At 40.4% G+C, this 23129-nt stretch overlaps 1 protein-coding gene across 1 annotated transcript in view; it reads right to left on the minus strand.

Moving 5' to 3' along the window:
- COL7A1 (collagen type VII alpha 1 chain) overlaps positions 1 to 23129 on the minus strand; it is a 121441-nt gene that overhangs the window by 62840 nt on the left and 35472 nt on the right. The window contains exons 28-54 of the mRNA XM_087708992.1: positions 22693 to 22819; positions 22310 to 22453; positions 21401 to 21561; positions 19859 to 19894; positions 18431 to 18457; positions 18279 to 18323; positions 15831 to 15944; positions 15278 to 15349; positions 14516 to 14551; positions 14383 to 14436; positions 13157 to 13216; positions 12324 to 12419; positions 11388 to 11414; positions 10076 to 10129; positions 9693 to 9755; positions 8948 to 9007; positions 7950 to 7985; positions 7493 to 7537; positions 7015 to 7050; positions 6413 to 6457; positions 4989 to 5024; positions 3651 to 3686; positions 3268 to 3300; positions 2965 to 3036; positions 2118 to 2177; positions 1669 to 1704; positions 1166 to 1246 (exon numbers count right to left, since the gene is read on the minus strand). Of these exons, the coding sequence (XP_087565118.1) occupies positions 1166 to 1246; positions 1669 to 1704; positions 2118 to 2177; positions 2965 to 3036; positions 3268 to 3300; positions 3651 to 3686; positions 4989 to 5024; positions 6413 to 6457; positions 7015 to 7050; positions 7493 to 7537; positions 7950 to 7985; positions 8948 to 9007; positions 9693 to 9755; positions 10076 to 10129; positions 11388 to 11414; positions 12324 to 12419; positions 13157 to 13216; positions 14383 to 14436; positions 14516 to 14551; positions 15278 to 15349; positions 15831 to 15944; positions 18279 to 18323; positions 18431 to 18457; positions 19859 to 19894; positions 21401 to 21561; positions 22310 to 22453; positions 22693 to 22819 (1692 nt within the window). The remainder of the gene's footprint in view (positions 1 to 1165; positions 1247 to 1668; positions 1705 to 2117; positions 2178 to 2964; positions 3037 to 3267; positions 3301 to 3650; positions 3687 to 4988; positions 5025 to 6412; positions 6458 to 7014; positions 7051 to 7492; positions 7538 to 7949; positions 7986 to 8947; positions 9008 to 9692; positions 9756 to 10075; positions 10130 to 11387; positions 11415 to 12323; positions 12420 to 13156; positions 13217 to 14382; positions 14437 to 14515; positions 14552 to 15277; positions 15350 to 15830; positions 15945 to 18278; positions 18324 to 18430; positions 18458 to 19858; positions 19895 to 21400; positions 21562 to 22309; positions 22454 to 22692; positions 22820 to 23129) is intronic.

Raw genomic sequence — 23129 nt, forward strand, 5'->3', positions numbered from 1 at the left:
TCAGGTGATCACCTTTTGCAACCTTCTGACGTGGAAAATCAATGGGGAAGCAAAATTCACTTAACAATGTTACTAACTTAACAAAGGCAGTGATTCACTTAATAGCTGTGGCAAGAAAGGTTGTAAAATGGAGCAAAATTCACTGTCTCGTTTAACAACAGCAATTTTGGCCTCAATTGTGGTCATAAGTCAAGGACTACCTATAAATGGCCTTCAGGTAGCTTCATGTATGCCTATGAAAATAAATCTGACCAGAGATGGGTTCCTACCAGTTCGCACCTATTCGGTAGAACCGGTTCGTCAAATCTACAGAACCGGTTAGAAGAGGTTCCACCAGTGGACCTGGAAAGCAGGTCACACCTACCGAAGAGGTTCCAAAATTTTTTGAAACCCACCACTGGTCCTTGGATATGATTATTCTACACTATCATGCTCATATTTATAAAACTCAGTGCCTCTGTGAAAGGTAAGGATGACTACTGCGTTTGTGGTGCAATCAGAACATTGCGTGTGTTGAAGTTGTTTTAACGCAAACCAAAGATGCCTTTTAAAAAACAAGTTTACATCATATTCTTATGCATGTCAGTGCTGTGTGTGAGGTAATTTAAGGTGGTTCTGACAAGTATTGTCGGCATCTTCATATACGGTCACATGGGCGGCAAGCCACTCCCATCCGGTCACATGGGCGGCAAGCCACTCCCACAAGGGAGGCCACACCCACAGAGTAGGTTCGAACAATTTTTGAAACCCACCACTGAACCTGACCTTGCAGGAAGCAAGTTCTGCTAAATAAGTTAGATTGGAAGATTATATCTTCCGGCGACCTGAGGAGAAATTAATCCAGTTTTGAGATCACTAGTGATGTGATGCTCAAAGATGATATGCTACTATTGCGATGATCCTCTCTTAAAGATTTCTATGGAAGTCATGTCCTTGCAGCTTTACCAGTTCTGCTATTAGACATGATTAAGGTACTCTCAATCAGTTATGTTAGTCAAGAAGATTTATGATGGAATCCATTGGATCACCATTCTAACTGAAGACTGTTTATAGCTACAGTATTACTGGCATAAAAGTTAAAAAATATAGAGGACAGTATGAGTTTATAAATGAATATTTATGTTACCTAGATCCAATGCAAGAAAAAGGTAGAGTTGTTTCTTACCTCTTTTCCTCGTGGGCCAGTTGGTCCTGCAGGACCTGATCTTCCTGACTCTCCTCTCTCCCCTGGCTCTCCTGGATCACCCTGAGGAAGTGAATCACCCCAAGACCGGAGGGGAGGGAGGGGGATAAACTAAATACAGCAAAATTCTGAAGCAAACCAAGTCTAATGACTAACATTCAGGAAAATAAGTTGAGAAACCTTCTACTCCCACTTTGATTTACTATCTAATTACTATCTAATAGTAACAGCCCCACCAAAACACCTTCCAATAGTCTATCAAAAGTCTAAGCTGAAGGTAATCCAATTCATCCAACCAGACCTATACCTGAGTGCTGCTAAAAACTGTGTCTTTCCAGTAACAACAACTTAAAGAACACTCCCAAATTGTCCATCCACCCAAGACTGGTTATGTATCATTACCATACCCGTCTAAGACCCACCCACCTAGCCCAGAGCCCAAATCAACGTCCTTTTCCTCCCTTCCTCCAATGCACAATAATCACCTTTGGGCCAATTTTGCCAGTCAGTCCTGTGAGTCCCTGAAAGAAAAAAGAAAACTGATAATTATTATGGTTCAAATGATTTAGTCAGGAAAACTGCATAAGGAAGGTTGTTGCACAAGGGCTAAGAAATACTTTATGAAAAAAAGCAGAGCTTTATTACTTATTAGTGGTTGCAAGAATACCGTACATTGCTCTGCATTCTGTAGTGAATGCACAAACAGATTAGGTCTATATCTAGCATTAGTAAAAAGAGAAGTAACACTTGAGCATTCTTTAATTAGACCCAATGGATTAGGAGCCAAAGCATTGCACTGATGTCAGCTCATTAAATTGAAATGCAACTAGGGAGTTAAGTGGTCTATTTTACAGGGATTCCTTCCCTTTCTGAATGAAAAAAGGGGAATAACAGAGCTTTAAAGATGTACCGTTGGCATGAATTTAGGACTCACATTTTCTCCTTGTTCTCCAGGTGGACCAGGTGGGCCAGGGACACTAAGACCAGGAGGTCCCTGAATAAAAAAAAAGAAGAAGAATAGGATGTCATATATTCATATATGTATATCCTTACCCATCATTATGAATAATGTATCATCTTTAAGATCAGCTTCACAAATATTGAGAAGATCTGGAAAAGGTTCTGTGATGAAAAGAAATTGAATCACAAAGAGTATTTGGGGGTAGAGGTATTCATCAGTGAATTGAAATATGTCTGGTGAAATATCTGATGAAATGGTGGAAGCCTGAAGGGCCCATATTTGGAAATATGAGTCTGAAGGGGCCATATTTGAAAATATGAGTCTGAAGGGCCCAGATGTGGAAATATGAGTCTAAAGGGCCCATATTTGGAAATATGAGTCTAAAGGGCCCATATTTGGAAATACGAGTCTGAAGGGCCCATATTTGGAAATATGAGTCTGAAGGGCCTATATTTGGAAATATGAGTCTGAAGGGCCTATATTTGGAAAGAAGAAATATATTCCTCACTTCTATCATCATCCCATTCTAATAATGAAGCCAACAGTAACTTTCACAGCCATGTGAGCCTGATCCTCACTTTTGCTCTCCAAGGCAGATGAGGTAATAATCAGGCTATATCTAAAAGTGAAAACAAGTCTTGACAGAAATCAAAGCAATCAACATCTCAGTTTGCTGTTCAGCAGGAAAAAAAATTAACTTTATTTATTTATAAAATTAATTGGCCACCCACCTTACCTCAGGGTTACATCGATTGTTTTATCAGGCTGCATTACCATAATCAATATATTATGATATCTCATCATAACCTTGAGTACTCACACGTTCTCCTTTGTCCCCATCATCTCCTCTAGGTCCAGGTGGACCTTCAGGTCCTATAAGACCTCTTTCTCCCTGAAAACAGGAAAATCACAACATCAATGATGGCATGACATGTGATACATTTAAGTTGAGCACTGCTTTTTCTTATTAAATCAAATTAGAAAATGAAACTACTGAAAAAGAGAGCCATAATAGTCTTGTGAAATAATTTTTGTATGCCAACTTCTCTGCTATAATATACAATATACACTACACTGCGTATTCCTTACATCTGTAACAAGAGATTTGTTCCTGGGCAGTTACCTTATCTCCTTTAATTCCAGTAAGGCTGGATGCCTAAAAGAAATATAACAAAGATAATTGCTGAGACTTTTTCAGATCATATTCCAGAAATGCAAACTTATAAAAAAGCACTTCCTAATGGATAGGATTGTATTTATTAAATATATTAAATATATTAACGTTCATACAATTACATTCATAATTGTATGAACATAACTATGCCAGGACAGATGGATAATGAAGTTCTCCAAAGCTGACTTGGCCAGATGAAGAAAAAATATAGTCTTTCCTAGACCAGCATTAAGCAACCAGAAAAAGAGAAAACTGGAATGAAGATGAAAGGTGTTTTACCCACTCTAGCTGTTTATCGTATTTATGATGGCTGATTACAATGGGGCACTTACCGGCAGACCGGGTATACCAGGCTCTCCTCTCTCTCCCTAGGTCAGAAAGCAACACAGGAAACGTGTTAGGACAGCCCAAATTGTTTAAGTCTTATCATAAGGATTTACCACTATTGATTTCCACTGATGACTTTATAACCTCATAAACATCAGGCAAAGCACTGTAGCTTCACTCCCTTTGCTCATTGTAAGACCACATCTTAGTTTTACTGGGAGTTATGATCAGTAAACTGGACTCACGAGAATCTGAGAGTAAAATTTCATTCAGTCCATTGTATATGATATTGTTGTGTGGGAACAGGCCGCTTCATGTTAATTTGCATTTCAGTAAACTCTGGATACAGGAATGTGTTGTCAACTGTTTTCACCAGAGATACAGGTCAGGCATTCAGAGCTCAGACCTGCACAAATTTGTGGCTCACCAGATAAGTTTGCCAGTATTCTAAATGACCAAATCTGAGCCAATTTCATAGCAGTAAGAACTGGAAATTAGTATTAATGTAAACAGAAATAGTCAAAAGCAATGCAAGCATTCAACTATCAATATTGTTCTTACATAAATGGGAATGGCAGGTTACATTACTACTGTATTTTTGGAGTATAAGACACATTCCCCCCAAAAAAGAGGGTGGAAATTTGGGTGTGTCTTATACACTGAATGTAGCCAAAAAGCAAGGCATGGAGGAGGTGGTAGTCTGTGGCAATCCCTGCAGCCTTGAACAGCTGATTGGGGGTATTCCGGAGGCTGATCAACCTGCCAATCAGCTGCTCATGCTGAATCAGGCTGCAATAATGTGCTGAAACTGACCTGGCTGTTCACTATTTGCTGCAAGGATGTGACAGAGTTTGCAGCAGCAATCACATTCAGAAAGCACACACAAGTAACTGATTCAGCAGAATTCAATAACCTCTCTTTATTTATAATATAACACATTATATAAATATGCAATACCAAAAGCAGATTTTCCAACAAGGTAGTACAGTTTTAGTTTCAGATATCAGCACATCATGCAGCTTTAGTACAGAACAAGCCACGGCTTGGCTCCTTGCTGTCTCCTTCCTTGTAGCTCACACAGCAAATACTGTTTGTTTCCAAACAGCCCTCAACTCTCTCACACAGTGACAGGACACTAGCCAGATGAATACCATGGATGCTGGTAGGCAGAGGCAGAATCCCCCCCCCTTATTTTCTTCCTCAAAAATTAAAGTGTGTCTTATACTCTGGAGAGTCTTATACTCTGAAAAATACGGTAATTCCTTTCAGATTCAAGAGCCCTGCTGTGTAAGCATATTTCCAATATAAATGAGAGCATTTGCCATAGGTCTAAGAACCCTTACTTGTTCTCCTCGAGGCCCAGGTGGTCCTTGTAAGCCCTATTTTAAAAAAAAGGGGGGGGGATAGTTATTATTCAGAATAACCATACTAAGCAGCAGTAACAGGAGGAATTCTTGAAATCAGTTAGGGGAATAAAGATGCATTATTGGCCAACATTAAGAACAGTCTGTTAGGAATACAATCTAACGGTTGGGTTGGCAATATATAAATCATGTAACAATGCTGTACTTGTTTCTTTAAATCATGCTGTAAATGTGATTGGTTGCTATTTCCTCAATTGGCCATAAGATGGAGCCAGAATCATTGTTAGATGCTGATCTGATCTGAGTGTTTGGAAGCTGGCTGTTAGAAGTGCCGTATAGTGATCAGCGTGAGCTATTGTAAGTTTTGCAACTGCTAGCAAACTTTGTGTTCCGGACTATTTGTATGATTATGGACTATGTTATTTGGATTATCCCTTAACTGAACGACGTTGATGACTGACTATCTTAACCGTGTATGACTTGGACTGTTTGATGGACTCTGATACCTCTATTTCCACAAAAGTAAACACCTATTTAAACTGCAGTGTCTTTGTATGCTGGTTTGTGTGTTATCCAACACCACTCTTACAATACTTCTCTGAATGCACTCGCTCTCCCAACGGAGAGCTTGCCTAACACAGTCCTTATTGAAAGATAACACAGGCAGGAAAAAGTGTTCCTAAGTAATGAGAGGATTCAAAGTTATAAAAATATATATTTTTATTATTGCACAGCTGAACTGTAGCATTAAGATTACTTTTTGGATGTCACTTATGGTGGGAAATAATTCTTTTCGGTTTGGCCTTGAATTTTCAGGTTTCAGATGAACCTAGATCAAGATACCTAAATTTCTACTGAGAAGCTGCAACAGATGGGAAAGAGGAGGATGAAGTGGAGAAATATAAAGTAGAAAGTTTGTCAACCCTCCCTACAATCACTGATTCCTTTTGGAAATCATCCTAGGTCCCCACATGTTTTCCCTCTGAAAAGGCAAAACATGCTTGAAGAATCTGGGAGAAAAAAATAAGTTTGCAGAAAAAAACACACGTCCATCTTTTTACTTCTCCATTACAACTCATGGTATCTCACCATCATTTGCAATTGTCCAATAGATCCTCTCATTCCAAAGAATAGAGTTAATTTTTAGTACAGCAAATCAAGACGCCATTCAACATGTTTTTATCCTTTTTCTAACTTTTCCTCCGGTTGCTTCTTTTTGAACTCACCAAATCATCTTTGAACTATTGCACTCAAGAATTGTTCCCAGATAGACAATATTTCACCAATAAGACCAAAACTCAGTCAACACTTCTGTCCCCCAGAAACAGAAACTGTTGACTTATTGTATGTCTAGATTTTACAGCATTATGAGATATTGAGATTAAAAAAACTCCTACACTTACATCTCTGCCAGACGGACCAGCACGGCCTGAGGGACCTTGTTCTCCCTAAAATGAAAAAGTACCATAAACATGTAGTTTAGGGGAAATATTCCTAATTTTATCATCTGAACAAACCTGTTAGATAATTTAGATTTAGAAGCAAAGCTTTCTTAGTCCAAATCTTTATTTTTAGCCATTAGACCATGCTATTTTTTCCAGAGAAACCTATCCAAGTTATTACTGGATTAGGTTATCCCTTGATATAATATGGGGTAGTGCGGTTTGGCTGGAAAGCTGGCAGTCCAGGTTCGAAACCTGAACGCCATGTGATACGATGGGGTGAGTTCCCATCCTTGCCCCAGCTCCTGCTAACCTAGCAGTTTGAAAGCATGCAAATGCAAGTACATAAATAGGTACCACTTTGGAAAGATAACAGCGATCTGTGATGTCATGCTGGCCACATGACCACCGAAATATCTTCATGAAACTGAGATCAGCACTACCCCCTATAGTCAGCAATGACTAGTGGAATAAAATCTGCAGGAACTCCTTTATCTTTTTCTTTTGATATAATATGGTCAATTCAGAATGAATATATACTGTATATATATATATATATATACCTTCTCTCCTTCAGGACCAGGCAATCCACGTTCTCCCTAGAAGAGTAAAGAAATTTTTGCAAAAGGTACATATCAGACAAAATGTACCACAGCAATGGCTTTATTGAGCTTTATACGTTCCTATTCTGCTCATTCAGAAAAATTCTGAATTCAGATGAAACCCTTTTTTTTACAGTAAGGATGGACCTGAAGATAAATCCTAAATTACATTCTAGGCACTCCAGTTGATAAAAATTTCAGACAACACATAAAATCAGCCTGGATGTCACAAGTATATTCGACTTCACTGTACAATGATGGTAACTACATTAACAGGCCATGAATTGTTATATATGAAATTAGACAAATCAAATTATATAATTCACACGCATACAAGTTAGCCCTTGATTTGAAAACTTTATCCAAACCACTCACAGGCAATCTTCCATTATGAATAGGAATTTAGTTCATTCACAGCTTTGCTTCACCCAAATCTTACCTTCTCTGCAGACGGCCCAAGTGCACCAGGCAGACCACGGTCTCCCTATTACAAGGGGGGTGGGGGAGGATTCCAAAATCAAGTATCAGAAGCACCAATGGGTACAGATAATTCACAAAGGATGTAAAATGAAAGGTTTATTTGTAAGAGCTCTCTAATCTCATCCAAATCAATTTCCTATGAAGAAACAACAAACTAACAGCTCTCTCTATCAGTGCATTAGGCTGAACCTTCTGCAGAAAATTTCCCCAGAAATGTGTATCACCAAAAGTAAAAATGATATGAATATAACTGCCCACTGCCCATACAGACAGAAGATCTCTGCGAACAATGCTTATCTCATTCAGTATAGACATTAGTGACATCAACTGTTGTGGTTGTCTTTCTTATTTAGAAGTATGATATGAGATTAGTTTTCCAAGTCTAAATGCAGCATTGGCATTTGAGCAACACCTACCTTGATCCCAGGTTCACCTGGAGGTCCTCGGGGGCCCTAAAGACAGCAGTAAGAGCATTTTTGTTTGGGGAATTAATGAGCAATCTAATGCATATTGTTCTCTTGGGACCGATTTATCCATTCATTTTTCAGTTAAATTATTTTAAAAATGTGAAAAACAATGTACAGTAATAGTGAGTATGGGAATTGGTTTACTGTCCATATTATTATTTAATTTATTTAACAAATTTATATAGCCACCTATCCACTAATGGGATTTTGTGCAGCAAACAAAAGATAAAACATAATCAAACAATTAATATTTCTTAATGCAGACAAATGAATGAAATATAAGAAAATGACCCCTGTTGTTCATCACTATATTACCAGCCACAGAAAAATGCTGAAAAATTAAAGTGCATCTTTGATTGGATTAGAGATATTTTAAAAGGTAGGAAATTGCTTTTATTGAAAAATTTCCAGAACAGCCAAATGTTGATCTATGACATGAGACATGAATACTTAAGGCCAATTCTAAGTTGTTCAGAAATAGGATAGGCCGGAGATCATGCCAGAATGTTGATCCAAATAAATGATTGCATTTCTTTTGAACTTTGTCTCGAGGCTCGTAAATTAATTAGGTCATCTTCTGGGAACTTCACACACATTTGGACAAGGCTAATTTTAGACCCTTTAATTTTTCCCCCTATTACTATAGCTGTTCTTACTCTCTGCTTATTACAATATACTTTGACAACCCATAAGGACCCCAGCTGCTTTCCTGAACTTAAATGGCGAGAAGCAATATTATTGAGCATCATTTACATACTGATGAAATTTGATTTCAAAATTTCTGATGACAATCAATAGTTTTTCACATAAATTTGAAATACTAGGCAGTACAAGGCCAGCCCAGCTAATCTTTGTTAAGTTTGCTTATTTAAGTTTAAGTTGAAAAGGTTTCTGTGTGCTAGGCTCTTAAGAACATTAAGAGAGAATGGTTTTCTCTAAAAACTCACCCGATCTCCAGGGTCTCCAGTACGTCCAGGGAGTCCAGGAAAACCTTCTTCTCCATCTCCCTTTAACGTAAAGCAAAGCAGTGACCACTCATAATAAACTTAAGGAAGTTTGCTGGTTAAAAGCAGGAAGTGAAATCTACAGAATTTCCAGCTCAAATTCATTTGTATCAGCACAATTCTGGATTCATACACTCAGATGCACAACCTCTGCAGGCAGTCCTTGACTAATGCCAAATGCTTAATAAAAGTTATGGTGGACTCCTCACAGTTACTTACAACCTGTTTTTAAAGTTATGAGACAGCCACACACTCCTATCATCATATGATCATATTTTGGGCGCTTTGTAGCCTGCTCACTTTTAGGGCTATTTGCAGTGTCACACAGTCATCTGAACTGCCTTGTACTGTTTTTTGCAAGTTTCCAGCATTTATTTCCAGTTTTGGGCAAAAACCACACAATGGATGAAAAAAAAGTAAAAAAATTGGGTCTGATCCCATAATGCTTCAACTTATGACCAGAACCGCTTACAACCACAATTCCAGGCTCAATTCTGATAGTAAATTGAGGACTACTACTACTCAGAAGCAGCAACATAGAAGGCTTCTATCTAGAATTTTGAATGGGGATCAACCCCCTACCTCCCCCCACCCCACCCCACCCCCCAAAAACAAACCAATGGAGTACTCATTTGATTAATCTAGGCTCCATTCACCCTTTCAGTCAATGAACAGATCCTTGTCTTACCTTATCACCTTTTTGTCCTGGAGTTCCAGGGGGTCCCCTGGGCCCAGGTTCTCCGGGAATACCCTGGGGAGTAGGGAAATAAACACAAAAGACCAAATTTTAATTCTTTGCAATTAAGCAATCATTTACTTGTTTTGTTCATTTTTCTAGGAGATTCAGATGTCCTCCCTTATGACAATACTTTTGTTTCAGACATAATTCTCTAGACTTTGAATTTTACAAACGTCCTCATAGAAATATTTTCAAATGTCATTCTTATTCCTTCACATATACCCATTAAGAGTTTCTCAAGTATGAATAATATCTACATTCATAAATCCCACCTTTGAACTATATGTTGTTCTGTAGTTCCAAAGCTAAAACATGGCAAAGAATGTACTCACTGGAACACCAGGTTCTCCTCTGACCACATCCCCATCACCTGGTCCAGGAGGGCCCTAGGAAGAAAATAAAGGTGAGCTCTGGATCTCTGCGTTTCTCTCATTTCACATTGGGAAAATAAAGCACATTAAAAGGGTATAGGAACACAAAGAAAGAAGGAACCAAATCCTAAAGGGATGGAGAAAAAAAAAGTAGCAAGAGAGAAAAATCTATTAAAAAGGGGGTGGGGGTGGGGTACCCAGGGAAGCAGAAGGAGGGTGGAGCAGAGTAAAAAGGGCAAAACATCCAGAAGAGAAGGCAGATTTATATAAAGAGAACAGGGTTTTTATATATTTTGTGCCTGGCCAAATCTCTCAGAGCTGTTAATTTGGGAACTTTTCAACACTCCAAATGTGCTCACAGACACCCAAAAATCAAAGTTACAACAACTCTTTTTCCTTTTGTTGTGTAGGAAGTTAGCACCCACCACTCTCCTAGAGAAATAAAATATCCTGGGAAATATTGAAAAGGCAGAATATTATATTTCCCTGGATCAGAAATGGAGAAACATGTTTGTAGACAGGAAACAGACTGACTCTTAATGGCCCCCACCTTTGATAATGGGCCAGTATACTCTACATAACAAAACCCCTCCCCTTCAGCTCCAGGGTGATAGGATTAAGGCATGATAGTATTAGCCCTTTACCCATCTCACCACAGGGCACCTGGGAAGAAACAATGCTCAACCAAACTTGGTCTCAAGACAGCCTACAGAGTTGCCCCTGCATGGCCCCATGGAGTCTGACAACCAATCAGAATACATTCCTTTTACAGGAACAGGAAACAGAGAGGTGGGGCCGAACAGAGTATTAAAAACCTAGCAAGCCCCTCCCCTTGCTCTCTTCTTCTTCTTCTTCTTCACCTGGAAGCATGTGATCACCTTTTTCCCCAGGACCTCAAGCCATGTGGTCCTGTCCGCCATTAAACCATCTTTCCAAGCAGCCTCCATGTTTCCAGTGTCTTTTTCCCCCCACTTGAAACTGAACCCAGAAGGACATTTCTTCCAACAGTGTTTTCCTGAAGCAAACTGCACTCTTCATGCTCGCTTTCTCTCAGAGAAGCACTCTTCTGTCACATTTACTTAGAAGTAACATTTCCAGATTTTAGGGGAACTTCCTCCAAGGAAGTCAGGACAAAGAAATGAATCTCAACACTCTGTTTTGGTTACAATCTAACCCAAAGTCCTTGTTGGTCTGTATGACTGTTTAGCAACTGGATTAGTGATTGATTTCTCAACAAAAACAGAGCAAGCAGGGAAAAGGAAGGATCACTTACTTGCTCACCTCGGTCGCCCTTCTCGCCCTGTAAATAAAATTATCATATATGTAAGCATATGCATTAGGCTCAGCAGAAAAACTAACTATGAGAAAGCACAAATATTGGGTAAAAGGAAATAGTGACTATACAGTGAATATGAAATTCTAGAGCTCATCCAAAATGTATGGCAAAAAGAAATGCTTCAGAGTTAGTCTATACCAAGTTATTCTTACTATGTAACAGAGTTAGGGTTTATTATTATTTTCTTAAGTTTCCAAAATTATTGACACTTGTTTGTTCAACTGTCCATCACCTTACACATGAGGATAAGGGACATGGGTGTATATGGGATTGGGAGACCTATGAAGCAGTTCCAAATTTACTGGAAGTATCCCGACACATGAGAAATGTTCCTGTTTCAAAACACCTTCAGTTAGGTCAGAACACCTGTTTAAAAACAAGCACTGTAACTATGATTCATATGGAGGCCAATTCCAGAGGTATTGCATACCTGTGCAAGAAGGAGAAGGAAGGTTTAGGACAAGGGTGATCATTGCTACTTTGCCTTGAAGAGCCAAGGTGGCGCAGTGGTTAAATGCAGCACTGCAGGCTACTGCTAGATCAGCAGGTCAGCGGTTCAAATCTCACCGGCTCAGGGTTGACTCAGCCTTCCATCCTTCCGAGGTGGGTAAAATGAGGACCCAGATTGTTGGGGGCAATATGCTGACTCTCTGTAAACCGCTTAGAGAGATCTGAAAGGCCTATGAAGCGGTATATAAGCCTACTGCTATTGCTATTGCCAGTTTACTAACAGGGCACTATTAATGGACTTGAAGGCAGGTGCACAAAGGGACTTTATGAGCATACAGATGGACTGCATAGCTTGACTTCATTTTCAGAAATGAACATGAATAGTTTCCATTGTTAAATCACTGCAAGGCGAGGAAATCGTACCTTGATGGAAATGCCAGCAGGCCCTTCTGGCCCACGAAGTCCTGCTAGCCCAGGATCCCCTACAGCACCCGGGAGGCCTGGAAGTCCTGGGCTTCCCTTCAGACAAAGAAAAAGAAAAAAGACACTTAGCAAGAACTGGCTTCCCTTTGGTAGAGCCGAGGTGGCACAGTGGTTAGGGTGCAGTACTGCAGGCCACTTCAGCTGCAGTTCAGCGGTTCTAGGTTGACTCGGCCTTGTATAGAAGTCTAACTGCTATTGCTATTGCTACTCAGCCAAAGGAGCAGAAGAGCCGAGGTGGCGCAGTGGTTAGGGTGCAGTACTGCAGGCCACTTCAGCTGACTGTTATCTGCAGTTCAGCGGTTCAAATCTCACTGGCCCAAGGTTGACTCAGCCTTCCATCCTTCCAAGGTGGGTGAAATGAGGACCCAGAATGTGGGGGCAATTTGCTGACTCAGTTTGCTAAAAATCTGTAAACCGCTTAGAGAGGGCTGAAAGCCCTATGAAGCGGTGTATAAATCTAATAAATAAATAAATAAAGTGAGCGCTGCAATTTAATACACACATCTACGGAAGTGAAACATGAAGGGAAAACAGTGGGATTTATGATGAAGTAAATATCCATAGGATTGCTTTGCATGTTTCAAAGTCAGATCAGAAGTGGTGAAATAGCCATAGGACGATGTAAAGAAATATTTCTAGTGGCAAACGACACATACATGAGGACCTCATGAAGGTTCAGATAGTTCCTCCCCCCCCTCCATTTCCATGGGAATCCTGTTTTCAGGTTTTTTTCCTTCCTTTTCCCTCCTATTTGCCTGTAGAGTGATACTCACTGGATCGCCAGGCTCTCCCTTTCGGCCAGGAAGGCCAATTCCTCCATTTAATGGCTCCCCCTGACCAAGACAAAAGGTTAATGTTATCGTATCATAGTACGAGATGCAGTGGCTCAGTGGCTAAGACGCTGAGCTTGTCAATCAGAAGGTTAGCAGTTCAGTGGTTCAAATCCCTAGAGCTGCATAAGGGAGCGAGCGCCTGTTACTTGTCCCAGCTTCTGCCAACCTAGCAGTTTGAAAGCACGTAAAAATGCAAGTAGAAAAATAGGGACCACCTTTGGTGGGAAGGTAACAGCATTCCATGTGCCTTCGCTGTTTAGTCATGCCGGCCACATGACTACAGAGACATCTTCAGACAATGGTGGCTCTTTGGCTTAGAAACAGAGATGAGCACCGCCCCCTAGAGCCGGGAACGACTAGCAGGCATGTGTGGGGGTACCTTTACCTTATCATAATACAGTTTAGGGATTAAACAAGAACCTATCTAGGATGTCAAGAGGAGCATGGAAATATCTTTATAAGCATAAACTGAAGAGATCACAAATTGTGAATCACAAATGATATTTACCAGGACTTTTCCTTATACTGAGTGTTAAGAGAAGAATTGCATGAAAAAGAAAAATTAGATGGGACAGTGCAGGAACTCTAACAGCATGCTACTGTTAATCGCTTTACAATGAATCTGAGATTATTATTATTTAAATATAATAGAGTTGGAGCTAAGAGTAGATAGATGTGCTCTGTGTTTTAAACAACTCCCAAATGAGGGATCAGAGTCCCATAGTTTTATTTTGTAAATGTGATTATTTGTATGAAAGCCAGTATCAGTAAAATATCAGGTTGTAAACACTTGATAAAAGCAAAGCTTTCTATTTGCATTATGATGAAGCCATTCTGATGGCAGATTTCAGCTGAGAGTGTTAAGTATTCTCGGCTTTCTTCTGCTCACCTACATTTATTCCCATTTGACTATGATCATCACCAGATAATTATCTCCATTCTGAACTTATGATGCCATAACAATATTACTTTCAGACAGATAGTACAAACACACACCCTTTTTATTATTAGGATTCCCCATCAGCAACTCTGGTGCTGTAGTACTCCTTAGGAGGAGTGACTGGAGAAGTTAAGGCATATATTACATGGAAATGTTACAAATCCTACCACAACAAATTATTTCTATATGATCCTTTTCCCAGTCAAACTCTCAAAAATCCACTTACCGGCTCACCTTTCTCTCCTCTTGGCCCAATTGGGCCAATCAATCCACGCTCCCCCTGAAAGGCAAAAGATAAAGAATAAATGGCTCTTCAGTTGGAAACAAGGGATTTAATGGCAAATATTATCTTTACTCACTTGGTTTCCTCTGAGACCAGGAAGGCCAGGGCTGCCCTATGAAGAGAAGTGGGGAGAGAGGAAAAAAAGTTAACAGGACTTGCTTTCCTATGGTGGGAATACGAAATGAGAGGCAAGGAGTAAAATGAAGCAATATATTTGAAAATAAATCCTACATCCAAATAAAGTAGGCTAGCATTAGACATGGTTAACACATGAACTTAGTGCTGGGTACATGAAGTATCTCAGTTATAAGTCACCAAATCTTCATTGTGGTCTTGGGGAATCACACACACGTGAGACCACTCTAATATACAGATGTTGGGCAGAAACAATCACAAAACCAGAGGCTTGCCTTTGTGTTTGGCACCAGTATACATTTCTGTCCCAAGCAGAGATCCATATCCTCCCCCCCCCCCTTTTTTTTGGCACTTGGTTCATCAGACTGAGACTGAGCATGGAGCTGGGATTTTTGCATTTGTACCACCTTTAAAATAGTACAGAGTTGTACTGGTGGAGAAGTCACAATATTATGTCAAACCAAAATGCTTAACGACATAAGGCTTCACAAAAACTTTCAGTTCTAGAAAGTTTTATTTCTGCTTAAAAACAAAACTGCAGGCTTCACTATGCCCATGAAGAAAAAAATTGTTCAGTAAAAAAGTAAAAAAGGTTCCAGCTTACGGTGGCAGGCACTGTCTCAACTATAGCAAAGCATTGGGGACATTTAAGAATGTGTTTGCATGCAACTATACATGGCAAAAGGTTAAAAAGGTTAATTACCGGCTGACCAGGAGAACCTGGGCTACCAGGAAGGCCAGGATTCCCTGGTGCACCATCTGCTCCTGAAAATCCCTAGAAGAAAATAGAAACACTAAGAACATATCTTTGCAACAATTATTTACATTTAAAAATCAAAAGCACAGCCATGAAAACACCGATAGAATTTCAGCTTTCTCTAAATTCCAACTGTCTTCATCATGGGATCTGAAGAACAAATCCAGAATGGGCCAGATAGGAGAAAGTTGCAAAAGTATCTAATGAAAATTATGGTGATGCTAAAATGTCAGTTACTCAGCTGGGCTTCAAACAAAGGAAATATAGGACAGACTGGCACAGGGACGGCTGGGGTGGGGCAACTGATTGCTGGCGCTACCAGTTCACTAGAACCACTCCGTACCGGCTGAATCTTACCCCTGCAATATAATAGAATTCACTGATTGTTGATGCAAAATTTGTTAAAGACTGATAGAGAAAAGGAACTAGGAAATTTTCTCCTTTTAAAGAGTCTGTAACATTCAGCTCTTGGTTTTCTCTTTCATTCAGGCTACTGTACATTCATGCTGTGAGAACTCACCCTCTCTCCTTTTTCACCCCGCCTCTCAATAGTGTCACCTGGGGGGCCACGTGGTCCCATTGGACCTGGAGGACCTTGGATCCCATTGCGTCCCTGAGGGAGAAAAAAAAGAATCATTTTGTTGTATAATTGGGTACACTCTGCTTCTTATAGCTGGATTACTGTGTTTAGTTGTCAATATCCTTCATGGTTATGCCCTTTTATACAACGAAGGAACAGCAGCAGTACGAATCTCAAGGGGAGAAGGCAGAGGGGACGGGACACCAAAATTTAATTAATTTTAAGGGGAAACATTTCAGTGTCCTTGTGATCAGGTAAGTGAGATAATATTCTTACATCAAAATACCTCTTCTATGTGCTCTGTAGCTTCTTGGCATTGAAATGACTATTATTAAATATCATAATTAATTATTGGCTGCTTTCATATCTCTCATAACAGGTCTCTAGGATTTAGGAAGATTATCCAGTGTTGTTGGGAGGTTATGTACAATACCCATAGATTGATTTTTCTGATTGACACTCCGAATGGCCAATGTATGTACACAGACTCTGATAAAGAATTAATTACTTCATGACTGAAATTTCAAGCCAATCTGTTCAGAAGAAATTTCACTGAGTTGTGTGTGTCTCTCTCTGTGTGTGTGTGTGTGTGTGTATGTATGTATGTATGTATGTATGTATGTATGTATATGTGTTTGTATATCTATCTATCATCTATCTATCTATCTATCTATCTATCTATCTATCTATCTATCTATCTATCTATCTATCTATCTATCATCTATCTATCTATCATCTATCTATCTATCTAATATATACAGAGAGATCAATTTCCTATTGGAAACTATAGGAATGTACATACAAATTTCAGAACTGTTCCATTTTAGGTAATGTTAAATCCCCATTTTATCAGATTTATACATCCTATTTGTAAAAGCAAATGAGGAAAAAATCCTTTTTTTTAAAAGAAATGGTATAACATCATGCTTAAGGTGACCAGACATCCCACATTTCGTGGGACATTCACGATTTTTCAAAATTTGTCCCGTGTCCCGCGGCGTGTTCAAAAAATCCTGATTTTCCAAAAGAAAGAAAAGACGCCGAATCATCAATTTTAAAAAGGACGCCATTAAAAAAAAGTTTTTATTTCTCTGAAGTGTCATTCCTGATGTGGCCTTTAGAGGGCAGTGACCCTCCCTCCGCTCAGCTCGCTCGCAGCGCTCGAGCAAGGCTCCCTCCCCTCCTGCACGTGCGCACGCTGACGCGTGACATTTTTGCAACAGCCATCCGGCAGCCTTGGGCGGGGGGGCAGACTTTACGGCGGCGGCAGCATGGCGAGGAGGAGGCTCGGTCCCGGGCCAAGCGGCTCAGCCGTCAGAAGTTTTTTTTTTCCCGCTTCTCTCGGGCACGCTCTCTCTGCAGCCATGCCGTGCAAGCCGTCGTCAGCAACCTGGTCCAGGTGAGCCGAAGGGAGGCAGGCGGGGATCCGGTTGGGAGAGGCTGGCAATGGGGGTGGCTTTTGAAAGGGTTTTTTCCGTCCTGCAAACTGTTCAGAGAGGGCTGTAAATAAAAGCACCATGAAGCATTGCTGCCTCCTCCGCCATGCTTTTGAGGAGCCACGAGGCTGCGGGAGCCAGTAAGAACATGGCAGAGGGGGCGGGAGCAGGAAAAAAAGGCCCCATGCTCCTCAAAAGCACAGCAGAGGAGGTGGTGGCGGCGGCAGGGGTAACGCTTGATGGGTTTACAGCCCTCTTTTTTTTTTTTTTACAGCTCAGGTGCTCTGAGCCCCCCCCCCCCCCGCCGTCAATGGTGTCCCATTTAACCAATTTTAAAATCTGGTCACTTTAATTATGCACCAACATTATACTTAATATATCTTACAAATGCTATTGTCTCTTAATAGAATGTAACAGCCTAATGATGATACAGAATGGAAGCCAAAAAAAATCTCCTTGGACAGCAAAACAATCAACTCAAAAATCTTCCTTGAAAAATCATGTAATTTGGAAACATTCTGCTTTGGAAAAAAGACTTCGGGAGCCATTGGTTTGTACATGGTTTGATGAAAGGCAAATTAACTTGAAAGGAATTTGAGGGAAATCGAATACCGTAGTCCAGAAATTTCTAGAAAGCTAACGATTATTTGAAGAGCTCTTTCCAGTTTTGTCATCTGTAATGTTTTGGAGTCTTTAGAACTTTCCTCTTTGACAAACTTTGAACCAGTGAGACTAAATAAATTATTAAATCATTAAACTAATCTCAAACTTTAACGCACTTACATTATTTAATGGCTCTGGTGATTTGAATGGAGTAGAAACTTTGAAATTCTGAGGGAGCTTCTGCCAATGATTTTAATTATGTTTGTCAAAAAAAAAAAAAGAATCTAATCAAACTAAGAGACTTGTTCTCAAGAAGGCCAAACATTACCGGATTTCCAGGAGAGCCAGGATTTCCCGCTTGTCCTCTCTGTCCCTGCAAAATTATTGATAGATAAATAGTCAATTCCCAAGGAATGATCTATACTTTTCCCTTAAAAGAATCTGGAATACCTCCTTCTACAATAAATCTCAGATACTCACAGGCTCACCTGGCTCACCCTTCTCACCCTGTAGGAAAAGAGACAATAGTAGGCTTGATTATATGATCTTCATATACCTAAAATATATTTAAGTAATTGTTTTAAATTAGGAATATGTGGAAAGTTTATTTCCCTTTTCCCCAGCTACCAAAGAGAGGTTGGCAGTCATGCTACAGAAAGAAGATGGTGGTAAACCAATGTAGAAAAGAAATCTTTCCACTAAATTTCCTGAAGTCCTCTCTTTTCCTCATTTAGCTAAACTGGCCAGTTTAAGTTTCCTTGGTTGAGTAGCTATGTTTTCCTTTAGCTGTTTTTGAGTATCTCTTAGAATTGGATTCTGTCCCAAACACTATACTAATTAATAAAGAAAAATACATTAACATCTCACGCTCTCCTTTAGAGCCCTAAAGGATCAGATGAGGCACCAAAAGGGGAGATGCCATAGGGCAGTGATGGACAACCTTTTTGTAAACACGTGCCAAAATTGTGCCCACACTCACAATGTGATGCGCCCTGCCCACCTGCACATGCGTGTGACCCTCTCCATGCATGCTCACATGACCCCCTGTGGGGGGTGTATTTGCCTTCCCTAGGCTCCGGAGGCTTTCTTGAAGCCTGGGGAGGGCAAAAACAGCCTCCCCCAGCCCTCTGGAAGGCTGAAAATCAGCTGGCCAGCTCACGCATGTGTGCTGGAGCTGATGGCTTGCTTGCCGGCAGATATGGCTCCGCGTGCCACCTGTCACACATGTGACATAGGTTCGCCATCACGGGCATAGAGGACTGCATTTCACGGAAAACAGCTATGGATTTTAATGAAGACCACTTTATTCTCTGCTTCAAGTTATTGCTTGTATTTGATATTGGGAATTTGAGACAGATTGGAGATTTTATTGATGCTGTGGCCCTAAAAGTGAATTCAAAGTGCTAGTATTAATTCTAAAGCCCTATATAGTTCAAGACTGTAATATCTGGTGGAATATTTTTTTCCCCCATTCCTGCCCATAACCTGAGATCATTTTTGGAGGTCTTTTTTCAGGTGCATTCTCAGGATAAGGTGTGGCAAATTATGGTGTGGCATTATAGGTTTAATGTCATACTTTAATTACTGTGTTTAATATTTTAATTATTTAGAATGTTATTTGGTCATTTTAATCTATTACAAGCTGCCCTGAAAAATCTTAAGTGTTCAATAAATAGTCTTAATCATAAAATACTTTTAAAAATATTTAAAAAATATTCTTTTACTAATAATACTACATAAATAAGACAAGTTGGGGCAACCTTGCCATAAGAGGAATTTCTCCAATTTTTACAAATGACCCTGACTTTTTTTCTTGGTTTTTAATCTTTATGTTTCCTTTGCCACTTTGAAAGAACCAATATTGTTTATGAGTAGAAATCTTGTGCAGCGTAATTGTCAGTGACTTACCGTAGGGCATTGCACAGCACAGACATCTGGTCTAGGCTGAAACCCCCCCCAAAGAATAAAAAGGTGAGTGTTAAGATAACTACAATGCAAACATTTATATGTTAGAGACTTGGCTTTAGAATCAGATCATGCACTAAGTAATATTGTATTTTGGGGTTCATGGAAATACAGGAGAAAGGGTGTTTTTTGTGTGGGGATACTACATAGGCTCCAAAGCAGACACATCTATCAAATCCATTTCCTTTCTCTCACACATGGATCTTCAGGAGGACTAGGGGAAAAAGAGACTAAAATCTTTATCTGCACAGCTCCCTATTACCATAGGCGGCAAAAAAGCTTTATCAAGGAAGGGTAAGAAAGATAGGGAGGGAAGGAGAGGTTTTCATCCTGTCTCAATATACCACCACTCTTACTACTGTGGTTGATTTTGAAAGGGAACCCAGTCCCTGCTAATGTGAAGATGACCAATCAGATGAGTAGATTGGAGTGGTCAGTAAATCTTGATAAGTGGCCTTGATAAGCCACCTGTTTAGTGCAATTGTGAAGAGGTGAAGAGAAAAATTGCTTCATTACAAACTTCAGGGAGCAAGACAGTAGTAAAGTACCTGTTACACTTTGACAGGACATGATATGCACCAGGTGTATCAAACTCAAGGTCTGAGGGCCACATCTGGCCCATGTGGCTGCCCTGGAAACAGCGGACTGGCCCACAGTGCCTCTGCCAGCGAAAAAGGAATTCGGGAGGGCTGCATGTGGCCCGTTTTCATGTTAGAGGGTTGCAGGAAGCCGTAGCAACCTAAAACGTAGCTCGGGAGCCTGTTTTCTCTTTCAGAGTGCCTGGGCCACTACAGCCCCCCCCACTGGCCACACATATGAAAACATATGAAGAATGGTTGCAGGAACTGGGTATGTCTAGTTTAATGAAAAGAAGGACTAGGGGAGACATGATAGCAGTGTTCCAATATCTCAGGGGTTGCCACAAAGAAGAGGGAGTCAAACTATTCTCCAAGGCACCTGAGTATAGAACAAGCAATGGGTGGAAATTAATCAAGGAGAGAAGCAACTTAGAACTGAGGAGAAATTTCCTGACAGTTGGAACAATTAATCAGTGGAACGACTTGCCTCCAGAAGTTGTGAATGCTCCAACACTGGAAGTCTTTAAGAAGATGTTGGACAACCATTTGTCTGAAATGGTATAGGGTTTCCTGACTAGGCAGGGGGTTGGACTAGAAGACCTCAAAGGTCCCTTCCAACTCTGTTATTCTATTCCACCCCTGATATGCACAATAACTGGATCAAAGGTAAAGGTTATTATACAAAGTGGGAATTCCACCTGTTGCATATCTATTTTCATCCTGTAGAAGAAATTCTGGGCATAATGCAAATCGCTTTTCTCCTTCAACGTTTCTTCTACAGCATGATTGCTACCTCAATGTCAGAGGCCAGTGCTTTTCCATACCAATTGTCTCCTTTACCTCCTCCATCACTGGATCTATTGCTAGGAAAACTGCAGGCAATCTACTGCCATGGCCAGTGCCTTACCCCATCTGGTCCGCAGAGGGCGCTGGCAAGTCCCGCTTCCACCTCTGACAGACTGTTTGAGTCTCGCACAAAGAAAACGTTACGTGATTCTTCACTGGTCACAAGGCGACGCAATTGTTCACGATTGGTTCCTTCCATTCCCACTGCTAGAATCTGGATTCCTGAAAGATCCACAAAAGGGAAACTTAAACTTCATGTTAATTATTCATCAGAGATTGTGTAGTTCCGGTGAAGAAACTAAAGACACAAGTAACTCAGCTGATTTTCTAAACGTAAATTTCATCTAGGGCTACCCAAACTGTATCAAAGCAACTTAAAGATATACCTGAGAGGGGGGGGGGATCCTATTTCTTCAGCCAATCAAGTGACAGACTACTTGGTTAGAACCCAAAGCTTCTTCTGATTTACATATGCCAATAGTTTGGAACAGAAGAAGTAGAGGAAAAAATACTGTACATTTTTATGTATAAACAAGCAAAGAAGTTATGAAAAAGTTGGATAGTCTCTATCAGTTTTGCAATGCTCTGAAGAGTCTTCTACATTTGAACTAGCATTTTATCACTAAGAGATTTTTTTACACTAAATTGAGCATAAATAATTCAATATATAATATGACATGATATATGAGTTATGTTTAAAAATAAGTATACGGTTAAGGTGCACCACTGTTGTCATAAAATGCCTTGAAAAGTTTTGTTGTCCAGCCCAAGCTGAAAGGAGAAAGCCTTTGTCAGGGTATGTTGACTGGGAATAAGTAGGCCAGTATTTTACCCTTTTACTGTTAAAAAGAAAGATAAAGAAATGTTTGGAAGAAAAACCTACAGGAAGATTCTTATTAGAGAGCAGAAGCTACAACAAATGCTTCTCTTGTGTTTGCTGCATTCCAGACAAGAAGGACAGGTGACTTACCGGCAGCTTTGATTTCCCTGGCCGGCCCAGTGGCATCATCACTGGATGACTCGTCAGCCAATATCACTAATGTTCCTGGGATGCCAGACCTTCGCCCTGCAGTTGGGCTCAGCATGTAGTTCTTCACAAAATTAATGCCTGCTCCTTCATAGAAAAAGTAACGACAGATATGCATCCAGAGAGACACACACCGTAGTAAGAGCACTAGTGATACATTGCTCATTTCATGTTTTCATTAGCAAGTCCTGTGAATTTTGACATCATGGTCACAGGTAGAATTTCAAAAGAAACATGATTGCTTCTTTCTCTTCCTGCTGAGTTTGAACAAGGAACTAACAACTGCCTCCCTGTTCCTTGAATCAAAGGAATGGGCGACCCCTTACCTATGGCATTGCCACTACGCTCCTCATAGCGCAATGAGCGAATGTGCTGCAGGAGACTTGCTAAATCATTGGAACGATTAAGCAGGAGTAAATGAAGGCCTCGATAGCTGTACATTGCAATGCCCACCTGGAGTAGGAAGAAAAGAAAAAAGAAACGTGATTAAAAAGCAGAATCTAAAGATGAAGTAGCATGCAGCCAAATTCCCCATCTTAGGAACAGAGAGAAACCAGGAGTGATATCCATTTACTTCTCAGCCTTCTAAGATAGGTAAGATTAGGAAGCAAGCGTTGCTAGCAACCTTGGAATCAGGGGTGGGTTTCTCACCCGTTCCAACCGGTTCGGTTGGAACGGGGCTGGCGGCGTCCTCTTGCACGCGCGCGGTGCACGCATGTGTACTAGCGTCTGCGCGATGCTCCAGCTGCTCCTGGAGGATCGC

The sequence above is a fragment of the Thamnophis sirtalis genome, unplaced genomic scaffold (genome assembly GCF_051295495.1).
Source record: "Thamnophis sirtalis isolate CommonGarterSnake01/CBP01778 unplaced genomic scaffold, rThaSir2_p1.2 scaffold_3, whole genome shotgun sequence".
Taxonomy (NCBI): Eukaryota; Metazoa; Chordata; class Lepidosauria; order Squamata; family Natricidae; genus Thamnophis; species Thamnophis sirtalis.